This window comes from Myotis myotis, unplaced genomic scaffold, assembly GCF_014108235.1.
Source record: "Myotis myotis isolate mMyoMyo1 unplaced genomic scaffold, mMyoMyo1.p scaffold_m19_p_15, whole genome shotgun sequence".
Lineage (NCBI taxonomy): Eukaryota > Metazoa > Chordata > Mammalia > Chiroptera > Vespertilionidae > Myotis > Myotis myotis.
In genome coordinates this window covers 45,138,571-45,157,331 of record NW_023416319.1, presented here as the reverse complement: position 1 = coordinate 45,157,331, position 18,761 = coordinate 45,138,571, and the positions used below count along the sequence as shown (strand labels likewise).

The 18,761-nt window shown below is 55.1% G+C and overlaps 1 protein-coding gene and 1 long non-coding RNA gene across 3 annotated transcripts; one reads left to right on the top strand and one right to left on the bottom strand.

Moving 5' to 3' along the window:
• Positions 1–8,073: 8,073 nt before the first annotated feature.
• Positions 8,074–14,183, bottom strand: LOC118670181. Its single transcript, XR_004972249.1, has 3 exons — positions 14,048–14,183; positions 13,781–13,941; positions 8,074–8,809 (listed from the first exon to the last, which is right to left on the bottom strand). It is a non-coding gene; the product is annotated as an uncharacterized LOC118670181 (long non-coding RNA).
• Positions 14,184–14,616: 433 nt separating this feature from the next.
• Positions 14,617–18,269, top strand: ZNF503 (zinc finger protein 503). 2 transcript variants are annotated; one of them, XM_036337193.1, is made up of 2 exons: positions 14,617–14,950; positions 15,691–18,269. In XM_036337193.1, exons 1-2 carry the CDS (start codon positions 14,648–14,650, stop codon positions 17,323–17,325), a joined length of 1,938 nt encoding a protein of 645 aa, XP_036193086.1. In that variant the 5' UTR covers positions 14,617–14,647; the 3' UTR covers positions 17,326–18,269. The 2 variants fall into 2 exon arrangements, with proteins under 2 accessions (XP_036193086.1, XP_036193085.1); XM_036337192.1 differs by having other exon boundaries at positions 15,658–18,269.
• The last annotated feature ends 492 nt before the right edge of the window (positions 18,270–18,761 follow it).

The window sequence follows — 18,761 nt, the reverse complement described above, 5'->3', positions numbered from 1 at the left end:
TTTCTCATCTGTAAAGTGGGGGTAACAGTACATGCCTTATAGGATTGTTGTGAGGATTAAAGGAAATCATGGTTGTAAAAGAACTATACAGAAACTGAATGTTTTAGTACTAGTTTTAATAAGTGTGCATTTGTGTCTATTTCTTACTTAACCCTTTGCTAATCTGTGTTAGGAATAAAAAGAAGGCATCTGGTTCAGGCCTGGAGGAGCTTAAAATCTAATTGGGAAGTTGAGCACACACACAAAAGTAAGCAATATGAATTTAAGTAGTTAGCCAAAGATACCATCAATAGATAACTAAGCGCTAGGTGAGTGGCACAGATAGCAGCACTCCAGGGGTTCAAAGTTAAGAAAAAACCCAGGGAGGTAGTAGTAATAATAATACTAATACTACTACTACTAATAATAATAATAATATAACCAATTTGAGCACCTTCTATGTGCTAGGCACATGCATTGTTTCATTTAATTTACCCATTGACCTATGAGGTGGGTACCATTATTACATATATTTTGCACTTCAGAGAGAATAAAAACTTTGCACCAAGTCATACATCTCAGAAATGTGGCAATACTGCTCTTTGGAACCAAGCAGTTGCATGCCAGAGCCCCCACATGCAGAAGCACTGGGTCTACTCTGATGGAGGCTGGGGAGGAGAAGCTGAGCCCTGAAGTGGACGGTACAAGATGGAGCCTCAGCCTGGCCAGCATGGCTCAGTGTTTGAGGGTCAACCTATGAACCAGGAGGTCATGGTTCGAGTCCCAGTCAGAGTACAGCCCAGGTTTCAGGCTCAATCCCCAATGTGTGGCATGCGGGAGGCAGCCAGTCAATGATTTTCTCTCATCATTGATCTCTCTCTCTCTCTCTCTCTCTCTCTCTCTCTCTCTCTCTTCCTCTTCTTCTCTCTCCCTCCCTTCCTCCCTCCCTCCCTCTCTCCCTCTCCTTCCCTCTCTGAAATCAATAAAAATGTATTTTTAAAAAATGATGGAGCCTCAGAAGCAAAGATGAGATTGAGGAATGTGTGTTGGTATGAGAGGAAAGACCCCAGTCTGGCTGGGTGTCTAGCCTTCAGGGACAGTGAAAAGTAAGCTTCAACGGTAAGATTGAAGCAGAGCAGCATATGGAACATTTTTTGGTGGGAAATGGGTTGCCCAGGAGGGTTTGCGGCAATGCAGGGTCCAACCAAAGCAGTGTTTGGGAAGTGGGGCTAGGAGGAGACACCTCAGGAGGCTTTCAGGTGGAGGTGGGAAGGACTGAAGCTGGAGCAGAAGCACCTGGGGTAGAAGCCATTCTTCCTAGATAGCCCTTTCCCCTCTACTTTTTGATCTTTGTGACATTTAAGCTAATCTGCATTTGGTTCCCAGAACCTCTGGCCTCATTTTTGGCATGTTTATTAACTCCTTTTGCATTTTGGTTCTGCAGGAAGTAGCTCATTCATTCATCCCATAAGTGCTTATGGAGCTCCCATGTCAAAGGACTCAATCTACACAACCTGCTAGCTAACTGTCCTTAAAGGAGATGGAGGTTGGAGATGATGCTGATCCTCTGACACAGCTGAGCCTCACCACTCCCTCCCAAACCCTCCACCTCCTGAGCCTGACAGACCCTCCCTCCCCACATCAGCCAGTTCCTCTGGCCACTGGTGCCACTTCTCACCCCCACACCTCTTCATCCACAAAGTTCCCCTTTTTCTTCTAAAGAGGGAAGACAGAGAGTAAGGACATGGCCTTTGGCTCTTCAAGGGAAACTTGGCAAATATGAGAGTGTGGCAAAAGAACAACTTGGCAAATATGAGAGTGTGGTAGAAAGAGTCCCTGGGAGGACAAAAGGCTCAGTAGCAAAGGTGGAAACTGAGAAAGAAAAATCTTTGAAAATGGATTCATGTAACCAACATCTATTGAATATTGTTGATGTAGGTGGTAGATTCTGTAGGATATAAAAGTAGGGTGTCATTCATGCCCTTAATTAATGCTTTGGAAAAAGGGGGAAGGAAGGGAAGAAGTAGAAATAGAGGTTGAAAAAGAAAGAGAAAAGAATAAACACTGAGCCCAGAGACCTGAAGCATCGGGCCAAAGTCAAGAGTTGGGGAGGCTGCAGTGCAGTGTGCAAGAAAAACCTGTTACCTCGTCCTTGATTCTACTCACACACAAGACCTCAAATGCTTCAAGCCACCCTCTTCCCAAGGAAATGGAGCCCAGAGGTGTTCTTGTGCCACTGATTGCATTCCACAAACAGATTTTGAGCACTCAAAGGTACCAGGCCCTTAAGCTCTTAAGCTCTGCTGAGAAGAATCAGAGTTGATTGTCACCTAAGGTGGTCGATCTTGACAGTGCCCTTTGATGCCTTAGAAACTTAATCAGACATATTGAGTGCCTTAAGACTTATGGGGTGAAAGGGTTCAAAGTGAAGGGGAGAAATTCTGTACATTCTTAAACCAGGTGGGGATAATAATTCTTTTCTCACTGGGCTTTGTTTAAAAGTCAATAAGGTAATGTGGTGAAGCTACCTAGAACAGTGTCCAAGACACAGTAGGCATTTAATGAAAACATCTGAACACTATGTTCTCTTCATTTTGGCATGACTGATTCCCTTCACTAAATTTAGCTGGGTGTTTCTGTTTGTTTGTTTTTGTTTTTTTAATTAAAATTATTGCCTACTGGGTTGGAGTTATTCAGCCAGGGATCCCCACCAGTACCCAGAGCCCAACTAAGAAATAATTTGTTTAGAAGCTACCTGAAGAGCCATGCTATGGCAAATCAATTGACATGCTTGGTTGTGAGTGACAGAACCCGGCTCTGGCTACTTTACGCAGAATAGAAATCTATCAGAAAGATTTCAGGAAGCTCAGAAAAATCAGTAAGAAGACTGGAGACTTAGATTTGGGAAATGAGCAGGAACTGAGTGGCTGAGAAATGGAAGATGTAGTTCCTCACGTTACTGTAACAGTCTGGTTAGGCCACTGCCTGAGTGGCTGTCATTATCTCACTGGACATGGCAATTGTCCTCTCCATTCTGCCGCCTTAGACAGTCCATGCTATTGATTCGGGCTCAGTGCTTCTAGAGCAGCGGTTCTCAACATTGGCTGCGCATTAGAGTCACCTGGGAATCTTTTTAAAATCCTGATTTCTGGGCCTCATCCTCCGGAAATTCTGTTTCTTTGTTACTAATGTTGTGGCCCCACCCCATAACAAAGAAACAGAATTTCCAGAGGATGAGGCCCAGAAATCAGGATTTTAAAAAGATTCCCAGGTGATTCTAATGTGCAGCCAAGGTTGAGAACCACTGTCCTAGAGGCTCCCATAGTCTCTGCTGCTGCTCAGTCAGCTTTTCAACCTGCTCCAATCTTCTGCTCTCCTCTTGAGAGTCAAAGATCCCCAACGGTGGAGCCTCAGCTGTCAGGGGCAGGGAGAAGGAGGATGTGAGCCCTTCCCCTTAGGCAGTTGGAAGCAGGACCTGCGTTATAGCGAATAGGAGGGGGATTCTGATGATAGGCAGACAAAAGTAAAAAACACTAGGATTCTAATATAATCACTCTGTATAAATACACATAATAGCCTCATATAAATGAGTGTAGTTTATATAAGCATGGTGAACATAGAAAAAGGGATAGAGCCCTAGCTGGTTTGGCTCAGTGGATAGAGCGTCGCCTGCAGACTGGAGGGTCCTGAGTTCAATTTTGGTCAAGGGCACATGCCCAGGTTGCAGGCTCAGTCCCCAGTAGGGGGCGTGCAGGAGGCAGCCAATCAATGATTCTTTTTCATCATTGATGTTTCTATCTCTCTCTTTCACTCTCCCTTCCTCTCTGAAATCAATAAAAATATATTTTAAAAATAAGGGATAGAAGTTAAATGGCAGGTTGTTAACACTGATTATATCAGGAGATTAGGTGGGAAATTAGAGAGATGGGTGAGATCATAATGTTTTTCTTTATGTATCTTTGAGTTCTTTGGGGGTTGGTGTTGACTTTTATTTTATAATTTTTGAATGCATCTTACTCACAGCTCTTTTAAAAGTAGTTTAGAACTAGAGTATGAAGAGCCACTAAGGATTTCTGAGCAAGGGAATGATGTGATCAAGAAAATTAAGCTGGCAAGAGTATGTATAATGGATTAGAGGCAAGAGAGGTTGCAGATATGCAGAACAATTAGAAGATTCTTATAGCAGCAGTTCAGTTAGAAGCTAATGAAGAACTTAACTATGGTAGTAATAATATGTGAAGTGAGGAAGAGGAGAGGGGACCGGGCTAGAGCCTTGGGACAAAGAGCCTGAATGGTGGGAGGAGTGGTCATTGGGGAAGGAGCGGTTCTATTATACTTTGTCAATCAGCACATCTTACACTTTGAAAATGTGAATAAATGGCTGGAAACCCATTGACATTTCTCTTCTCCAACTTCGTTGCTTATTTGATATTTACGATATAGACACTCAAAATAATATTTTATGAGATTTGCATTATTTCCTGTATTAAATTGAAAACATCTTTGCCCTGGCCAGTGTTGCTCAGTGGTAGACTGTGGACCTGTTCCCCGAGGGGTCACAGGTTTGATTCCTGGTCAAGGGCTTGTACCTAGGTTTCAGATCTGATCCTTGGTCAGGGTGCATAGGGGAAGCATCCAGTGAGTGTTTCTCTCTCACGCTCTCCCCCTCCCTCTCTTCCACTCTCTCTAAAAAGCAGTGGAGAAAATATCCTGGGGTTAGGATTTTAAAAAATTTGAAAACATTTTAGGCTGTGAAACCATAATAAATAGTTACTTACTGATGGCCTCCAAAAGTGGAGTGAACCCCAAAAGTTATTCACTCGGCACAGTTGATAGTATATATGAAAGCTGTTGTCTTCCTTAATTCCTTGAAGAAATAGCCCCAGACCCTGACCCCTCCACGTTATCATCTAGTGAAGGGGATAGACTCTGTACAGCAAGCATGTCAAACTCTCGGCCCACGGGCCGCATGCCTCGTTTATTTGGCCCGTGTTAGCCTTTGAGTTTGACATGCTTGCTGTACAAGAACCCCCAGTGTGGTAAGTGCTCTGAGAGAGGGATACAGGAGCCCTGACCCAGTACCAGGTAGCAGGGTGCAGGGGAGTGGTGTGTAAGCTGAGTCCTGAAGAAATAGCCGCGGTGAGCCAGGTGAAGAGGACAGACGGTCATCCCAGACAGAAGGGAAAGCTCTGGCAAGGGCCTGCGGTGGGACGTAGCATGTACATTTGGGTAAGGAAAGGCAGGAGCTCAGGGTGATGGGGAGTAGGGGGCAGACAAAGGCAGCAAAGCCAGCTGAGGCAAATCGCCTCTGAGTCTGCCAGCCAGGGGCTCAACTTGATCCTAAGAACAGTGAGAACCCAGAGGCTGTTCAGCAGAAGAGGACATGGTCTGGTGTGCTTTCTGAAAAGGTCACTTAGGCTTTGGCAGAAAGCACAGAGAAACAACAGGAGGATGCTCTTTGGTCAGTTTTCCTCGCCAGGCTGGGAGCTGCCCAGGGCTGAGTTGAGCGCATCCCATTGCTACCTTTCTCCTCCCCTAGGCAGGTCCTCTTCCCGCCGCCCAGCAAGGCCTGAGCTGCTTAGTGGAGGTGGGTAACTGGCCTCAGACACTCCCCCATCAGGTGAGTAAAAGCCCAGCAACCTTCCCCAGAGTGATGAGTTGGGATGCTAGGGATCTGAGGAAAAGAAGGGATAAGAATATGGACTAGAGGGGCGTGAGGCAAGGCCGATTTCCTCTCTCCGCGCTCCAATTTCTGTATAAAACAGGGCATTCATGGTACTTACCTCGAAGAGTTGCTGTGAGGACATAATTCATACACAGTTTTAGTATCTGGCACAAAGCGAACGCTGAGAAAGTGTTCATTTTTGTCTTCATTCTTCCTAAAAGACAGGTGGGACCTGTGGGCACAGATATGTATTCCCTGCTGTCCGAGCACCCCATGGAAGGTTTGCGAGCCTGTGGCCACGCAGGTCTCAGCACCCCCAAAAAGACCGGAGTTGGACAACGTGTTAGTGCCAGTTTGGGCCGAAGTTGCTAGTGTATGTGTGATGCTATTCCTGTGATTTAAATCTTAAAACAGAAGCCCAGGGGAGAAGAAGGGGCTGCCCACTGCCCTCCTGCGACACCGCGGTCCTGCGCCAGGCCTCCGGCAGTGGCCCGAGAGCCCGCGGCCCCGCCGGGGGCGGAGCCTAGTGAACCGGGGGCGGAGCCTAGTGAGCCGAGGGCGGAGCCTAGCGAGCTGAGGGCGGGCCGGCGCGGCGGAGGGCGGGGCCTCGCCGGGGGCCAGCGGAAGTGCCGCCGGACCCTCCCAGCCCTCCGAGGCGGGGTACCCTGGCCCAGCTATCGGCCAGTTCTTCCCAGAGCAATCGGCTTCTAGACCAAGTTCCGCCAAGACCCCAACTCCTGATCCGGAGAGGAGGCCGCAGGTCTGCGTCTCTGACTGTCTCAGGCGGTGCTTTCTGTCCCGCCCACTTCCCCTTCCTCCCTCCCTCCATTCCGCTGTCATCCGCGGGGCCGCAGCGCCGGGGGGTGGGGGGTGGGGGGTGGGGGACGGGGACTGCACAGGTAAAGATCGCTAGTGAGGAGGGCGCAGGTGTGGGTGCCTCCCCGGCGGGACCGGCGGGGGGAGAAGCCGGGGCACGTGCCCGGCTCGTTTCCAAAGCGCTTGTATGGACAGTGGAGCTAGGGGAGGGGAGGCGCAGACCCCAGGAGCGCCGCCGAGCACGGGAGAGGTGGAGGGGGAGAGACCGAAGCCTCCAGTACCGTGGGGGTCGGGTCTATGGAGACCCCGCGTCCTGCGCAGGCTCCGTTGCGCCTGAGAGGCGGTAAGCTGGTTGGGTGGGGGCGGGTCGGGGCCGCGGCACCGGAGGGTGATCCCCCACCCACTCCCTGTGGTGACTGGGGTCTGACAGTCGCCCCGCCCGGGTGCGCGCAATCTCAGGTTTGCAGAACGAAAATCAATAAAAATCGATGCAATGACGATGAATACGAAACATGTTGGATTGCTATTATTTGCGTTTGTTAAATTATTTTTATTTATTTAGTTTTTACTTCTTTCTTGGAAAAGGTGGCTTCGGCTGGGATCAAGGCCTGGGAGAGGGACGCAGAATGTCCCTTGGTCTCCCGGCAGCCGCCCAAGGCCCGTGCCGGACCCCAAGCCGCGCAAACTTCCCGGAGCGGCTACTCTGGGTCCGGCGCGGGCGGAGAGTCCCGGGTGCGTTCGGCTTCCGGACGCGGCTTTCCTTCGCGCCTCATTGTGCTCACTTTAGGGAGCAGCCCCCCTCCAGCCGCATTTCTCCGGTTCACCACTCCCACACCCCGGGGGCCGCGCCTCCTCCCCTCCCCCGAGCTCTCCCCGGCGCTTTAAATAATGATATTTGCATGCAGGGAGCGATTCATAAATATGTCAGGGCCGGTGAAATATAGGCAACATTTCAAACTTTCTATTTAAAAAACATGAATTATGGCCGCGGAAAATGTGTTCCCATTTAAAGGCGATACGAAGTATTTGGTGTCTCGTCCCTGGGCCCATCCATCACGCAGACAATAAAGAGAGTTTTTCGCCCTGACACCCGCGATTTATGGGCGCCCTTCTCTGCCCTCATCACTCACCCGCCGCGGCCGGCCCGGCGACAGGCCCTGCGGAGAGATGGGCGGCCGCCACTACCCCCCACCCCCACCTCCGTGCACTTTGCTCCCTAGCCAGCACCCCCCGCCCCCCGACCCCACCCCACCCCCGACAGCCGCTCCCCTGGAGGGAAGGTTTCGCTTCAGGGAGTTAGGAGGTGGGCGGTGATGGTCTGGGCAGCCCGTGGGAGCGGGAACCACAGTCGTCCTTTCACCCCCGCGCAAGCCTGTCTTGGGGCCGGGGCTACGCCGGCCGCGGGGTGCCTGGAGGGCCGGCTGTGCGTCCCCGCCTCGCCCGCCCGCCGACCGCGGCTCGGCCCGGCGCCGGGAAGTTCGCAGTGCAGGCAACGGGAGGTTATTTACTCGCGGTTTCGAGGTGAGGGGAGCGGGCTGGACAGGGGGCTCCCCAAGAGGATTTTTTTGTAGATTTTTTTATTGTCTAAAGTTTTACATATTTCTCCTTTTTTCCCCACCGATGGACTCTCCCCGCCCCCTTCCCCAAGAGGGTTTCTGACCGTTTCGCCCCGGGTAAGGCTAACTGGTCCCAAGCTTTCCTGCGCCCGGCTGGGCGGACGCTTCTCCGAAAGCTCTTTCTGCAACTTTCACAAAGCCAGCGCCTCCCCGGTGCAGTCCCCGCGAACACATCCTAGACGTCCGCGGCACCCTGGGAACTGTTTTTACAGACCGGCCAAGGAGCTGGCGAGACATCAAGGAGGAGAGGCACCTTCCCTAGCGTTTCGCCTGGGCCCGCGCTCTGCAGGCTGCCCCTGGCCCTCCTCGCCTACAGCCCCACCTTCTCACACACACGCTGTCGCGCTGACCTCCCAAAGCCTCCGCCAATTCTCTGCTGCAAACTTGCATGGAAGAAAGTTCGGGCTTCATCTGCCGCCGAATTTCCTTTCAGTTTTCGCCGCGGGCGGGCTCGGGCTCGGCCTGGTGGGTTCCTGAAGCATCCACCAGAAGTGGGGGCTGCTAGGCACAGCGGGGCAGCAAGGGGCCCCTCGGCCCAAGGGTGCTGATCGTCCAATCTCCCTGGAAGGCCCCACCTGCCGCCTCACGAGCACGAGAGGCCACCGTGGGTCGCGTTCCAGGCCGATGCGTCTGCATACAGGAGAACCAGGAGGCGTTCCCTGCCCGTTGGCAGCGAGCTGGATTTATTCGGATAGAGGCAGTGCAAACCGCAGCCAGAGAAATCCCGTCGATTCTAAAAAATGACAAGGTTGAATTTATACGATCAAGATTCATGTGTGGTGCAGGGAGATGAAAATTATACAAACAGCTTCACGTCCAGTGTGAACGGAAGATCGCTTCCGGCTCAAGGGCATGTAACATAACATCTGAATATTTAGATCTTTAGAGGGATATAAAATATTATTAAATTCTCAGTGTGTGCACATATAGTGAAGTTGGAAGAATTCTACGGCAAGGGTCTTTTTACAGCCTGTGCCTGGGTGTAATCTGGGCTCGAGATAGTACTTATGTCCAAATAACCACCCAGCCCAATATTTCCTATAGCCAGAGTGAGTTCCACATCATCGAGGGGTGCAGTATGTGTGCCTCTTTAAATATCTGTGGCATGGCAGAGGTGAAAAACATTTAAGAAAAACAGGCGCACAGGTAATTGAGCCATTACACCGCTACAATATTTGTGTGTATAGAAATAAATATTCCTACCAAGTCGGCTGTGGAAAATACACACAAATTGAGAGGCTTTCGGAAACCCAGGGTGGGGAAGTCACGGTTGGCATCTCTGGCGCCCAGCCCCCTGAGAGGGGCTCAGACTCCACTCCCATATGACTGCTGGGAGAAGCTGGGCCCAGACCCCTAACACTGCCTTGACTGGGGGGGGGGGGCAGCGAAGTGGGGTTCCCAGATTCATGAGCTGTGAGGGAGCCTTCCTGGGGCTCAGGATAGCAGGGCCTGGGGGCCTATGGGGAACCCTTCCCCCTCAAATACTTGATCCACCTCTGAATTCTGGTTCCATGGAGCTAGGGCAGTAGCCTTTTGGGCCTATGGATTTGGAGCAAGCCTGTGGAAAAGGGCGGGTGGCACTTGGTTCCCAGGCGACCCAGAGGGCAAAGCCAGAGAACACCTGAAAGAAGGCCGTGATCTCACTCCCAGAAGGTTATCAAGACCACCTGGCCCGTGGAGGGCCAGTTTGAGGCCACAGAAGCAGTCGTCTGGGTGTATTTACTTCTGAAATGTTAGGCACCCCTTCACAGGATCGGTGCTGAGGACGGATGGCTGGTGGGTCTCCGAGTATTTGCAACGCCCAAGCAATGCCGTCAGCGAGGTCAGAGACCAGAGACATTGCAGCAGTGAAATTCCAAGACCAAATACTAATTCCACAATGGGGTGTTTGCAACTGTCCATCCATCTCATACCCTAGTCTCTCTTTATTTTCTCACCCATCCAAAATGCAACCAAACCTTAAACAGACATAGACTTTTTGAGAGCCCCTGTTTGAGGAAAAAATTAGGAAGGAGTTTGTCATGGGGTCCTGGAAATGGCACACACTCTTGAGGCAGCCCTGGCGCAGAGGAATAACCCGGGCCCTGAGAATGCCCTTCTTCAGAGAGTGGGACCGCGCTGAAGTGGTACGCACACCTAGAGGAGGGCAAGAATAGGAAATATTCCTTGGCCGGGGGAAAGGAAGGGGCGGGGGAAGAGAAGAAAAAGATTAGGAAGACGAGAGAGAAGCCGGAGAGGAAACAAAAAAAAGAGAACGGGGGGGGGGGGGGGGCGGGGGAGAGAGAAAGAGAGCCAGGGGAGAGGAACCGAGAAGAGTGCAGGCCGTGGCGAGACTCCGGGAACCGGCCAGGCTTTGGCTTAGGCAAGGTGGGTACCTTCAAGGTCTCAAGAAGAGGGAAGGCCACCCGGAACCTTCCCCTACCAGCCCCGGAATCTAGGCCCTGCTCCCAGTCCGGAGGGCCAGCCCTGAGTCGGGCGGCCTCCGCGCGCTCTCTGCTCTCCCCCCTCCTTGGGGACCACAAGGCGGGGCCGTACTGGGTGGGGAGGCCCCCAGGGGCGCGCGCCAGTCCGGGACTATTTGGGCGCTCTGGGCCAGGCTTTCCAGCTCGCCGGGTCTGACCTGTCAGGCGGATTATCTTCGAGGGAGATTAATAGGGGAGGCGGGCTGCAATAATAATCGTTTTGTTTGATGTGACAACTCTGATAGGCGTTGATTTACTTACAAACTGATAGGCTTTTAATTGAGCGCCTCCGCCGAGCCCGAGATGAAAGGGAAGCGGCGGTGAAAGGCGGCCCGCCTGCCCTCCGGCCTCAATACTGATTAGCCATCTCGACAGTGAATAGTTCAAGGCATTTTCAAACTTTTTGCCTCAACTCTCTCCCCTTCTTTCTCCTCCCACCCCCTCCTCAGCTCTCTGCCATGCCCACTCCTTTTTTAGAGAAGACAAATCATTTCCATTGTGTGCAAATAAAATCCACAGGAGATCCACGCCAACCGCCGCTGGGGGTGGGAGGCAGGAGGCCTAGCGCCGGTAATTAATAAACCCCCACCGGTCCGCAAGGCCTTCGAGGATTTGGCTTCCCTGGCGAGACGCGCCTGCTCAGATGCTGGATCCTCCCGAAAGCCCGGGAGCGAAGGCCTGGGTTTGGGGAACCCAGGCACTTGGGTTTGAAAAAGGGCGAGTGCGCGCGGACCACAACACTTATGCGCGCAGCGCCCTTCGGGCCCGTGCCGTGCCGCGGCACGCCCGTTCCAGGGACACAGGGGCCACTCTCTGGTTTCCCCACGCTTTGGGTGCTGGGGCTGCCGCACCCAATTCCAGAAGAGGGAAGGAACTGAGTCTGGGGTGGGGGACACTCCCGTGTTCACCTCCAGCTATGGCCACCTCCCCTAGCATTCAGTGTCTGGGCCTCGAGGGGAGGCCTGGCGACACCCGGCTCCTAGCTGAGCTCGCCGAGCTGGGAGCTCCACAGCTGATCCAGGCCGACACCTGGACAGCCGCGCACTCAATGACACAGACACTAACATAGCCGCAGGATACAAGCGACTTCACAAAGGCGCTGCTCTTCAGAGACAGTTTAGGACTCACTGGGACTTGCTACCCGAAGATGATCAAGACAACCTTCACAGCCTTGCTTGTGGCCTCGCCACCACCTCCCAAACTCGTCCTCCTCGGCTGTCGCACAGACACTCCAAACCCCCTTGAACCCAGGTGTGTTCTTACACCTACACACGCGCACACATACACACACCAACAGACAGCAGCCCCAAATACACACCGCCTCACTGGCCTCTTCTAATTATCTTTAGTCAAGTTGCCATCTCATGAAGTTTACCAACCTGAAGAATCAAGGGATAAGATTAAAACAGAAAGTGAATGCCTACAAGAAAATTCTAAAACTCACCCCGGAAAGTTCTCGGTACCTGTTCGGAGGAGTGGGAGACAGAGACAAAAATGGGGGAGAGGGGAATGGGATGGTTAAAGCGGAGAGGGCGAGCACCGCTGAGGGCAGGTCCGAAATCCGGCCCCCGCGTTTGCGCGGCTCTGCGCCTGGAGAGCGCGGGTGAAACCCGTGTCCCGCCCGGCCTCCGCCCCCCGCGCGGGTACCAACTGGCTCAAGGCTCCCAGCCCCGCCATTCATCAAAAGGATTGACAACAAAAGAAGAGTCGGGGCGGAAAAGTGGGGGAGGGGAGATTCAAAGTCTTCCAAGTCCTTCCGAGTAAGGGGGTGTGTGTTCTCCTCTCGCCCCCACCCCCCACCTTCCAATTTCTGCGACTTTCTGAAGGTGACCCCCGAACTCGATCCAGACGCTATCAAAGCCCTGACAACTCACACAGCGGCACAGTCATGCATGCACACTTGTGTACGCAGAATCAGGTACACGGAAACACGCACAGCGCCTCCCCTCTTCCTTCCAAACAGCCGAGTGACGGTGCAAATCGAGGGGAACGCGGCAGTCCCGCTCCGCTTCCCTGGAAGAGCCCGAGTTCCCACAGGCAGCCTCCCCCGCCCTCCTTCGCTCTGCTCTCCCAACGCAGGTCAGTCCCGGCTACGCGTTCCATAAATTCGAGCGAGCAGACCGGAGTAACCCCGGCTACCAAGCCCGCGAGGATGGAGCACCGTGCGCAAGGATTGGGGAAGCGGCCAGAGTGAGTCTGAGACGTCTCTCCTGGATACACCCGTGGTCAGGCCTCTTCTTCGCAGCCTCTCGGCCCTAACCATCACCCCCGGGGTTCAGGGAATTGAGAGGGATACCCCACCATTGACCCCCAGGACTCAAGGTTACATTGGTGACGTGGTTTAGGAAGAAGTCGCCGCGTTTGGGGTCAGGGCACTTCGGAGGGTGGGGTCCGCAGCAGGCTAGCAGCCTGGCGTCCGCACACTACGTGCCCCCGAGGGAATATTCCAGGGCAGAAAAAAAATCTCCGATGTTAGACATCACCGCCGCCCGTCTCGGGTACCCGAAGCCATTCCGAACTCCGAGGCCCCAACAGACCTAAGCCCCCAATGTGGAAGGGTGCATCTCTGACTCCGACACCGAGAGGGGCGAGGCGCGCACCCCAGGCCTGCGCACCCCTCTCAGCACCCTGGCCGCACCTGCGCACTTTACTCTCACTATTCATTTTCTTGACACTGAGCGCCTCCCTCCCCTCTTCCATTCTTTTCCCTCAGAGCCCCCATTCCTTCCCATCCCGTGAGGCGGCTCCCCTCTCCTCCTCCTCCGGTTTCCCCTGGATCTCTTCCTTCCTCTCTCTTTCTCTCCCTCTCTTTTTCCCTTCAAGTCGCACCCGCCTTGTAATCAGCAACAAAAGCTGACATAAATCACGGGCGGATTGACAAGAGCTGACAAATAACTGATTGATTGCGGTCGAGGAACATTGACAATTGATGGAGGGGTGGAGATGCCCGAAGAACTTGGCGGGGGGTGGGGGGAGCGGGTAGGAGAGGAGAGGATGGCAGGGGAGAGTAAGCAGTGGGGGCTGAGTGTGAAACAGAGGAAACATGTGACCCTCGATCCTGCCCCAATCTGCGAGTCCCCGGGCGTCACGTGGCCGGGAAGGGCGGGGAGCCCAGCGCATAACTCCGAGCAAAACCGCCACCGCTGCCCACCTAGCTTCTGGTTTCTCCGCCGCCAAATCCCGGGAAATCCAATCGGGCGGGCGGACTTCCTCCAGCCACCCGACCCCCCACCTTTCCTTACCCTGGCGGCCGCCCCGCGAGAGATTTCAATTACTGAGGAGGAGAGAATATTGGGTGTTCGAGGCCCCTGTGCACCCCTGGTGTTGACAGTCCGGCTGTGGTCCAGAGTCCGCCGGTGCTCCGTTTGAACGCCACCTCCATCTGTTCCTCACACGCACCCTCCTGCAAAAGGTTTCAGTTTATTTTCGAGCTGGGAAAAGGAAGGACGACAGGAGGGGAAAAAAGAGGGAGGCGGCAGATAGCAAACGTAGAATAAAAGTCCAGCTACCCTTCGGATCGAAATCGAGGGAGGGGACTAGCCGCGGAGGTGGGGGGCTGGGGGCGGCGAGCTGGGAGCTGCCCGTTAAAACCAGCGCTGAGAGTCCGGGCCGCGGCGGCGACGGCGGCGGCGGCGGCGGCGGCGGCGCGGGACGCGTCACATCCCCTTGACCCTCCAATCACCTCGGGCTCCCATTTGATTGGAAGGCGGCAAAGGCTTTAATCTCCCCCTCGGTGCAGCTGCTTTTGAAGTGAGTTTCCTCGCCAGAGCCCCGGCTGGACAGGCAGCGGCTCACACCGCAGAGAGCAGCGCCAACGCCGGGCCGCGAGCGCGCAGCGCAGGGGCACAGCCCGAGGCGGATACGGCGAGCCACTCAGCAGCCCTGCAGTCGGGCCGGCTCTGCCCGGTCGGCCACGGCCCCGCTGCGAGCCACCCAGGATTATTCGCTTCTGGCTCCAGCAACGGAGAAGGCGCGCTGGGCGCTGGTGGCCGCGGCTCCAGCTCCTCCTCCTTCTGCTGCTCCTGCTCCCCGGGCGAGCGCGCAGCCCCGAGCCCGCCCCGCGCCTCCGGGAGCCCTCCCCCCGCTGCTCCCATGCGCGCGGGTGGGTCATGAGCACAGCGCCCTCGCTTTCTGCCCTAAGAAGCAGTAAGCAAAGCGGCGGCGGCGGCGGCGGCGGTGCGGACCCTGCCTGGACCAGCGCGCTCTCTGGAAATAGCTGCGGCCCCGGCCCAGGCTCGTCCCCGGCCGGCAGCACCAAGCCTTTTGTGCACGCCGTGCCCCCTTCTGACCCTCTCCGCCAGGCTAACCGACTGCCCATCAAGGTGCTGAAGATGCTGACCGCACGGACTGGCCACATTTTGCACCCCGAGTACCTGCAGCCCCTGCCTTCTACTCCCGTCAGCCCCATCGAGGTAAGGACCCTCTCCCTGGATCGTGCTGGGATGGTGCCACCCTGGCTTTCGCTTCACGGAATTTCTCTTGGGATCTGGGGGTGGGGGTGGGGGTCGAAGTGATTCAGCTCCGGGTGGGAAGAGAGGATAGTGCTCCCGCACCTTAAAACTAGGGCGGAAAGGTGGGAGGAGGTACGCTGGGGTGTGAATGTTAGGGGGCAAGGCAACCAAAACTTGTTCTTCCCTTTGGTATAAAAGCGCCTAGCCCGACCCAGGCCCACTTTCTGCCCAGAAGACGGACGGGAGCCCGAAAGACGGTTCCAAAGTCGCAGTCCTCGGGTTCCCCAGAAGCTGGTACACAGCTTCTCAGGCGCAAACCTCCTGAGCCCTTAACTCTGAAGAATTAGGGATGGGGTGGCGGGGGCGGGGGGTGTACAGTTCTGGGTCTAGAGTCAGAAACCAAAACATTTTGTGAGTTTTTTAAAAATCCAGTTTAGCGCTTAGCAAGGACATGTAAGATCCAGTTTGGGGGAGAGGGGAGTCTGCTACCTTTCTCAAGGACGAGTGTGTGTGTGTGTGTGTGTGTGTGTGTGTGTGTGTGTGTAGGGGTGCCGCCTAGAATTGCGCCTCCGGGCTGGGAGGATCTTCGCGGCGGCGGCGGGGTGGGGGTGGGGGCGTTGGAATCCTAGAAGCCAGGGTTCTAAAGGATCTCCCCTTGTTTCTTTTTGTGCCCCCACCACCACCCACGAATGACCCCGCAGCTGGATGCTAAGAAGAGCCCGCTGGCACTGTTGGCGCAGACCTGCTCGCAGATCGGGAAGCCCGACCCCTCGCCCTCCTCCAAACTCTCCTCGGTCGCCTCCAATGGGGGCGGCGCGGGCGGTGCCGGCGGCGCCGGGAGTGACAAGGACGGAAAGTCGGGGCCCCTCAAGCTGAGTGACATCGGCGTGGAGGACAAATCGAGTTTCAAGCCGTACTCCAAACCCGGCTCGGATAAGAAGGAGCCGGGAGGCAGCGGCGGCGGAGGCGGCGGCGGCGGGGGTGGCGGCGGTGGGGGGGTTTCGGCGGAGAAGTCCGGATTCCGAGTACCGAGCGCCACCTGCCAGCCATTCACGCCCAGGACAGGCAGCCCCAGCTCCAGCGCCTCGGCCTGCTCACCAGGAGGCATGTTGCCTTCGGCCGGGGGCGGCCCGGAGGGCAAGGACGACAAGAAGGACCCCGACGCAGGTGGCGGCGGTGGAGGCAGCAAAGGCTCTGGGGGTGCCTCGGCCGAAGGGGCGCCCACCGGGCTGGCGCACGGCCGGATTAGCTGCGGCGGCGGGATTAACGTGGACGTGAACCAGCACCCAGATGGGGGCCCCGGGGGCAAGGCTCTAGGCTCGGACTGCGGCGGTTCATCGGGCTCCAGCTCCGGCACGGGCCCCAGCGCGCCCACCTCCTCCTCGGTGCTGGGCTCTGGGCTGGTGGCTCCAGTATCGCCCTACAAGCCGGGCCAGACAGTGTTCCCGCTGCCTCCCGCGGGCATGACCTACCCAGGCAGCCTGGCGGGGGCCTACGCCGGCTACCCGCCCCAGTTCCTGCCGCACGGCGTGGCCCTCGACCCCACCAAGCCGGGCAGCCTGGTGGGGGCGCAGCTGGCGGCGGCCGCGGCGGGCTCTCTGGGCTGCAGTAAGCCGGCTGGCTCGAGCCCCTTGGCCGGGGCGTCGCCGCCTTCCGTGATGACAGCCAGCTTGTGCCGGGACCCATACTGCCTCAGCTACCACTGCGCCAGCCACCTGGCGGGGGCCGCGGCGGCCAGCGCTTCGTGCGCCCACGACCCGGCGGCGGCAGCGGCGGCGCTCAAGTCCGGATACCCGCTGGTGTACCCCACGCACCCGCTGCACGGCGTGCACTCGTCGCTAACGGCCGCGGCCGCTGCCGGGGCCACACCGCCCTCCCTGGCCGGCCACCCCCTCTACCCTTACGGCTTCATGCTCCCTAACGATCCGCTCCCCCACATCTGCAACTGGGTGTCGGCGAACGGGCCGTGCGACAAGCGCTTCGCCACGTCCGAAGAGCTGCTGAGCCACTTGCGGACCCATACGGCCTTCCCCGGGACAGACAAACTGCTGTCGGGCTACCCCAGCTCGTCCTCTCTGGCCAGCGCCGCCGCGGCCGCCATGGCTTGCCACATGCACATCCCCACGTCGGGCGCTCCGGGAAGCCCGGGGACCCTGGCGCTGCGCAGCCCCCACCACGCGCTGGGACTCAGCAGCCGCTACCACCCCTACTCCAAGAGCCCGCTCCCCACCCCCGGTGCTCCCGTGCCGGTGCCCGCGGCCACCGGACCCTACTACTCCCCCTATGCCCTCTACGGACAGAGACTGACCACGGCCTCGGCGCTGGGCTATCAGTGAGGGGCGTCGCGAGGGCCAGCCGGGGAAAGAAAGGAGCTGGGGGGAGGGGAGGGGCCCAGGGAGGGGCGGGAACGGGGGAGAAGCTACTGTCACCCGTGAGTGGGGACGACCCGGGCCAGCAAAGGAAAAAATATATATATACCGTATCTCTCTACCCGAAACAGCGGCCGAGACCCGGCGGGAAACTCCCCTTCCCCCCGCCTCCCCTGCCCACCCAAACTTTATAAAAGTTGAAAAAAAAATATCATTTGACTTTTTATAGAAAAAGAAGGAAAAAAAATAATCGAGAAAGTGTTCATCTGAGGACTGCATCGGTGGACACTGGTATTTATTTATGTTAGCTCCAAGCGGACCCATGGTTCTAAAGTGCATTATTTAGTTTGAGCTCCGTAGATAAAAAGGAAGAGGGAGGGAAATTAAAAAGGAAGAGGGGGGATTTAAAAAAGGAAAAAACGAACCCTCCCGTCCCTTGTAGATTATAAATAAATACAAAACCACCACAGAACTAGAGGTCTTCTCTTTAATGTTACTTTAAAATTGCTATGATTGTATTGTACGTTCTTATTTAATGTCTGATTGAAACACAATTTACATGCATGTTTGTTACAAAAATGAAAAACAAAAACAAAACAAGTCACAATTTGTCAGCTCTGATTTCAAATTGCAATTATTTTTAAGGTGTATACCATTGGAAGAGAATGGGTATTTTTTTGTATGTATTCTGGAAGAAAACAAAAAAAAAAAGGGAAAAACAATTCTATTCCAAAACCTCATTTGCCTTATTTTGTTCTTTAAAAGGAACACTTAACTATTTTTAATTTTTAAGTACACCCGCTGAAAAGGGGGCAAGTAAGGTTTACGTCATGTACTAAAATAATAGACAATGTATCGCTTTAAAGATTAAAATTCCGTATATTTGATGTATTAAAAGGTTTTACTTCTTATTACTATCTTTTATTTTTTGGTTAAAGAGAAAGAAGAGCAAGGCGGCCGCAGTGGGCGCCCTGGGCCTCGTGCCCACTCCGGCCCAGGACCGCGGCCGCATTTCGATTGTTCTGCTGTGATTTTCCGGAAGAGGCCACGGCTTCGGAAGGGCTGCCCAGCAGTGGGGTTGGTCTTAGGAGAAATATTTTTCAAGCGGGGATTTCACAATTGGAAAATATCTTGTCCTTAGCTGTCGCTCATTTCGTTTCTCTCTTTTCCTCCCAGCAGCCTGTTTATTAAAAGTGAAAGAAAATGATTTTTAACAATTTCCTCTTGAGCTTTTTAGGAGTTTGGGTTTCGATTTGAACAGAGAGCAGCGCAGGCCACGACTCGCCCGCCGGCCTCGGCCCCGGGGAGGTGCCGCGAGCGGCCCGCCGCTCCTCCCTTTGCCTCCCAAGCATCCCCGGTCCCGGTCCCGGTCCCGGTCCCGGTCCCGGTCCCGGTCCCGGGCC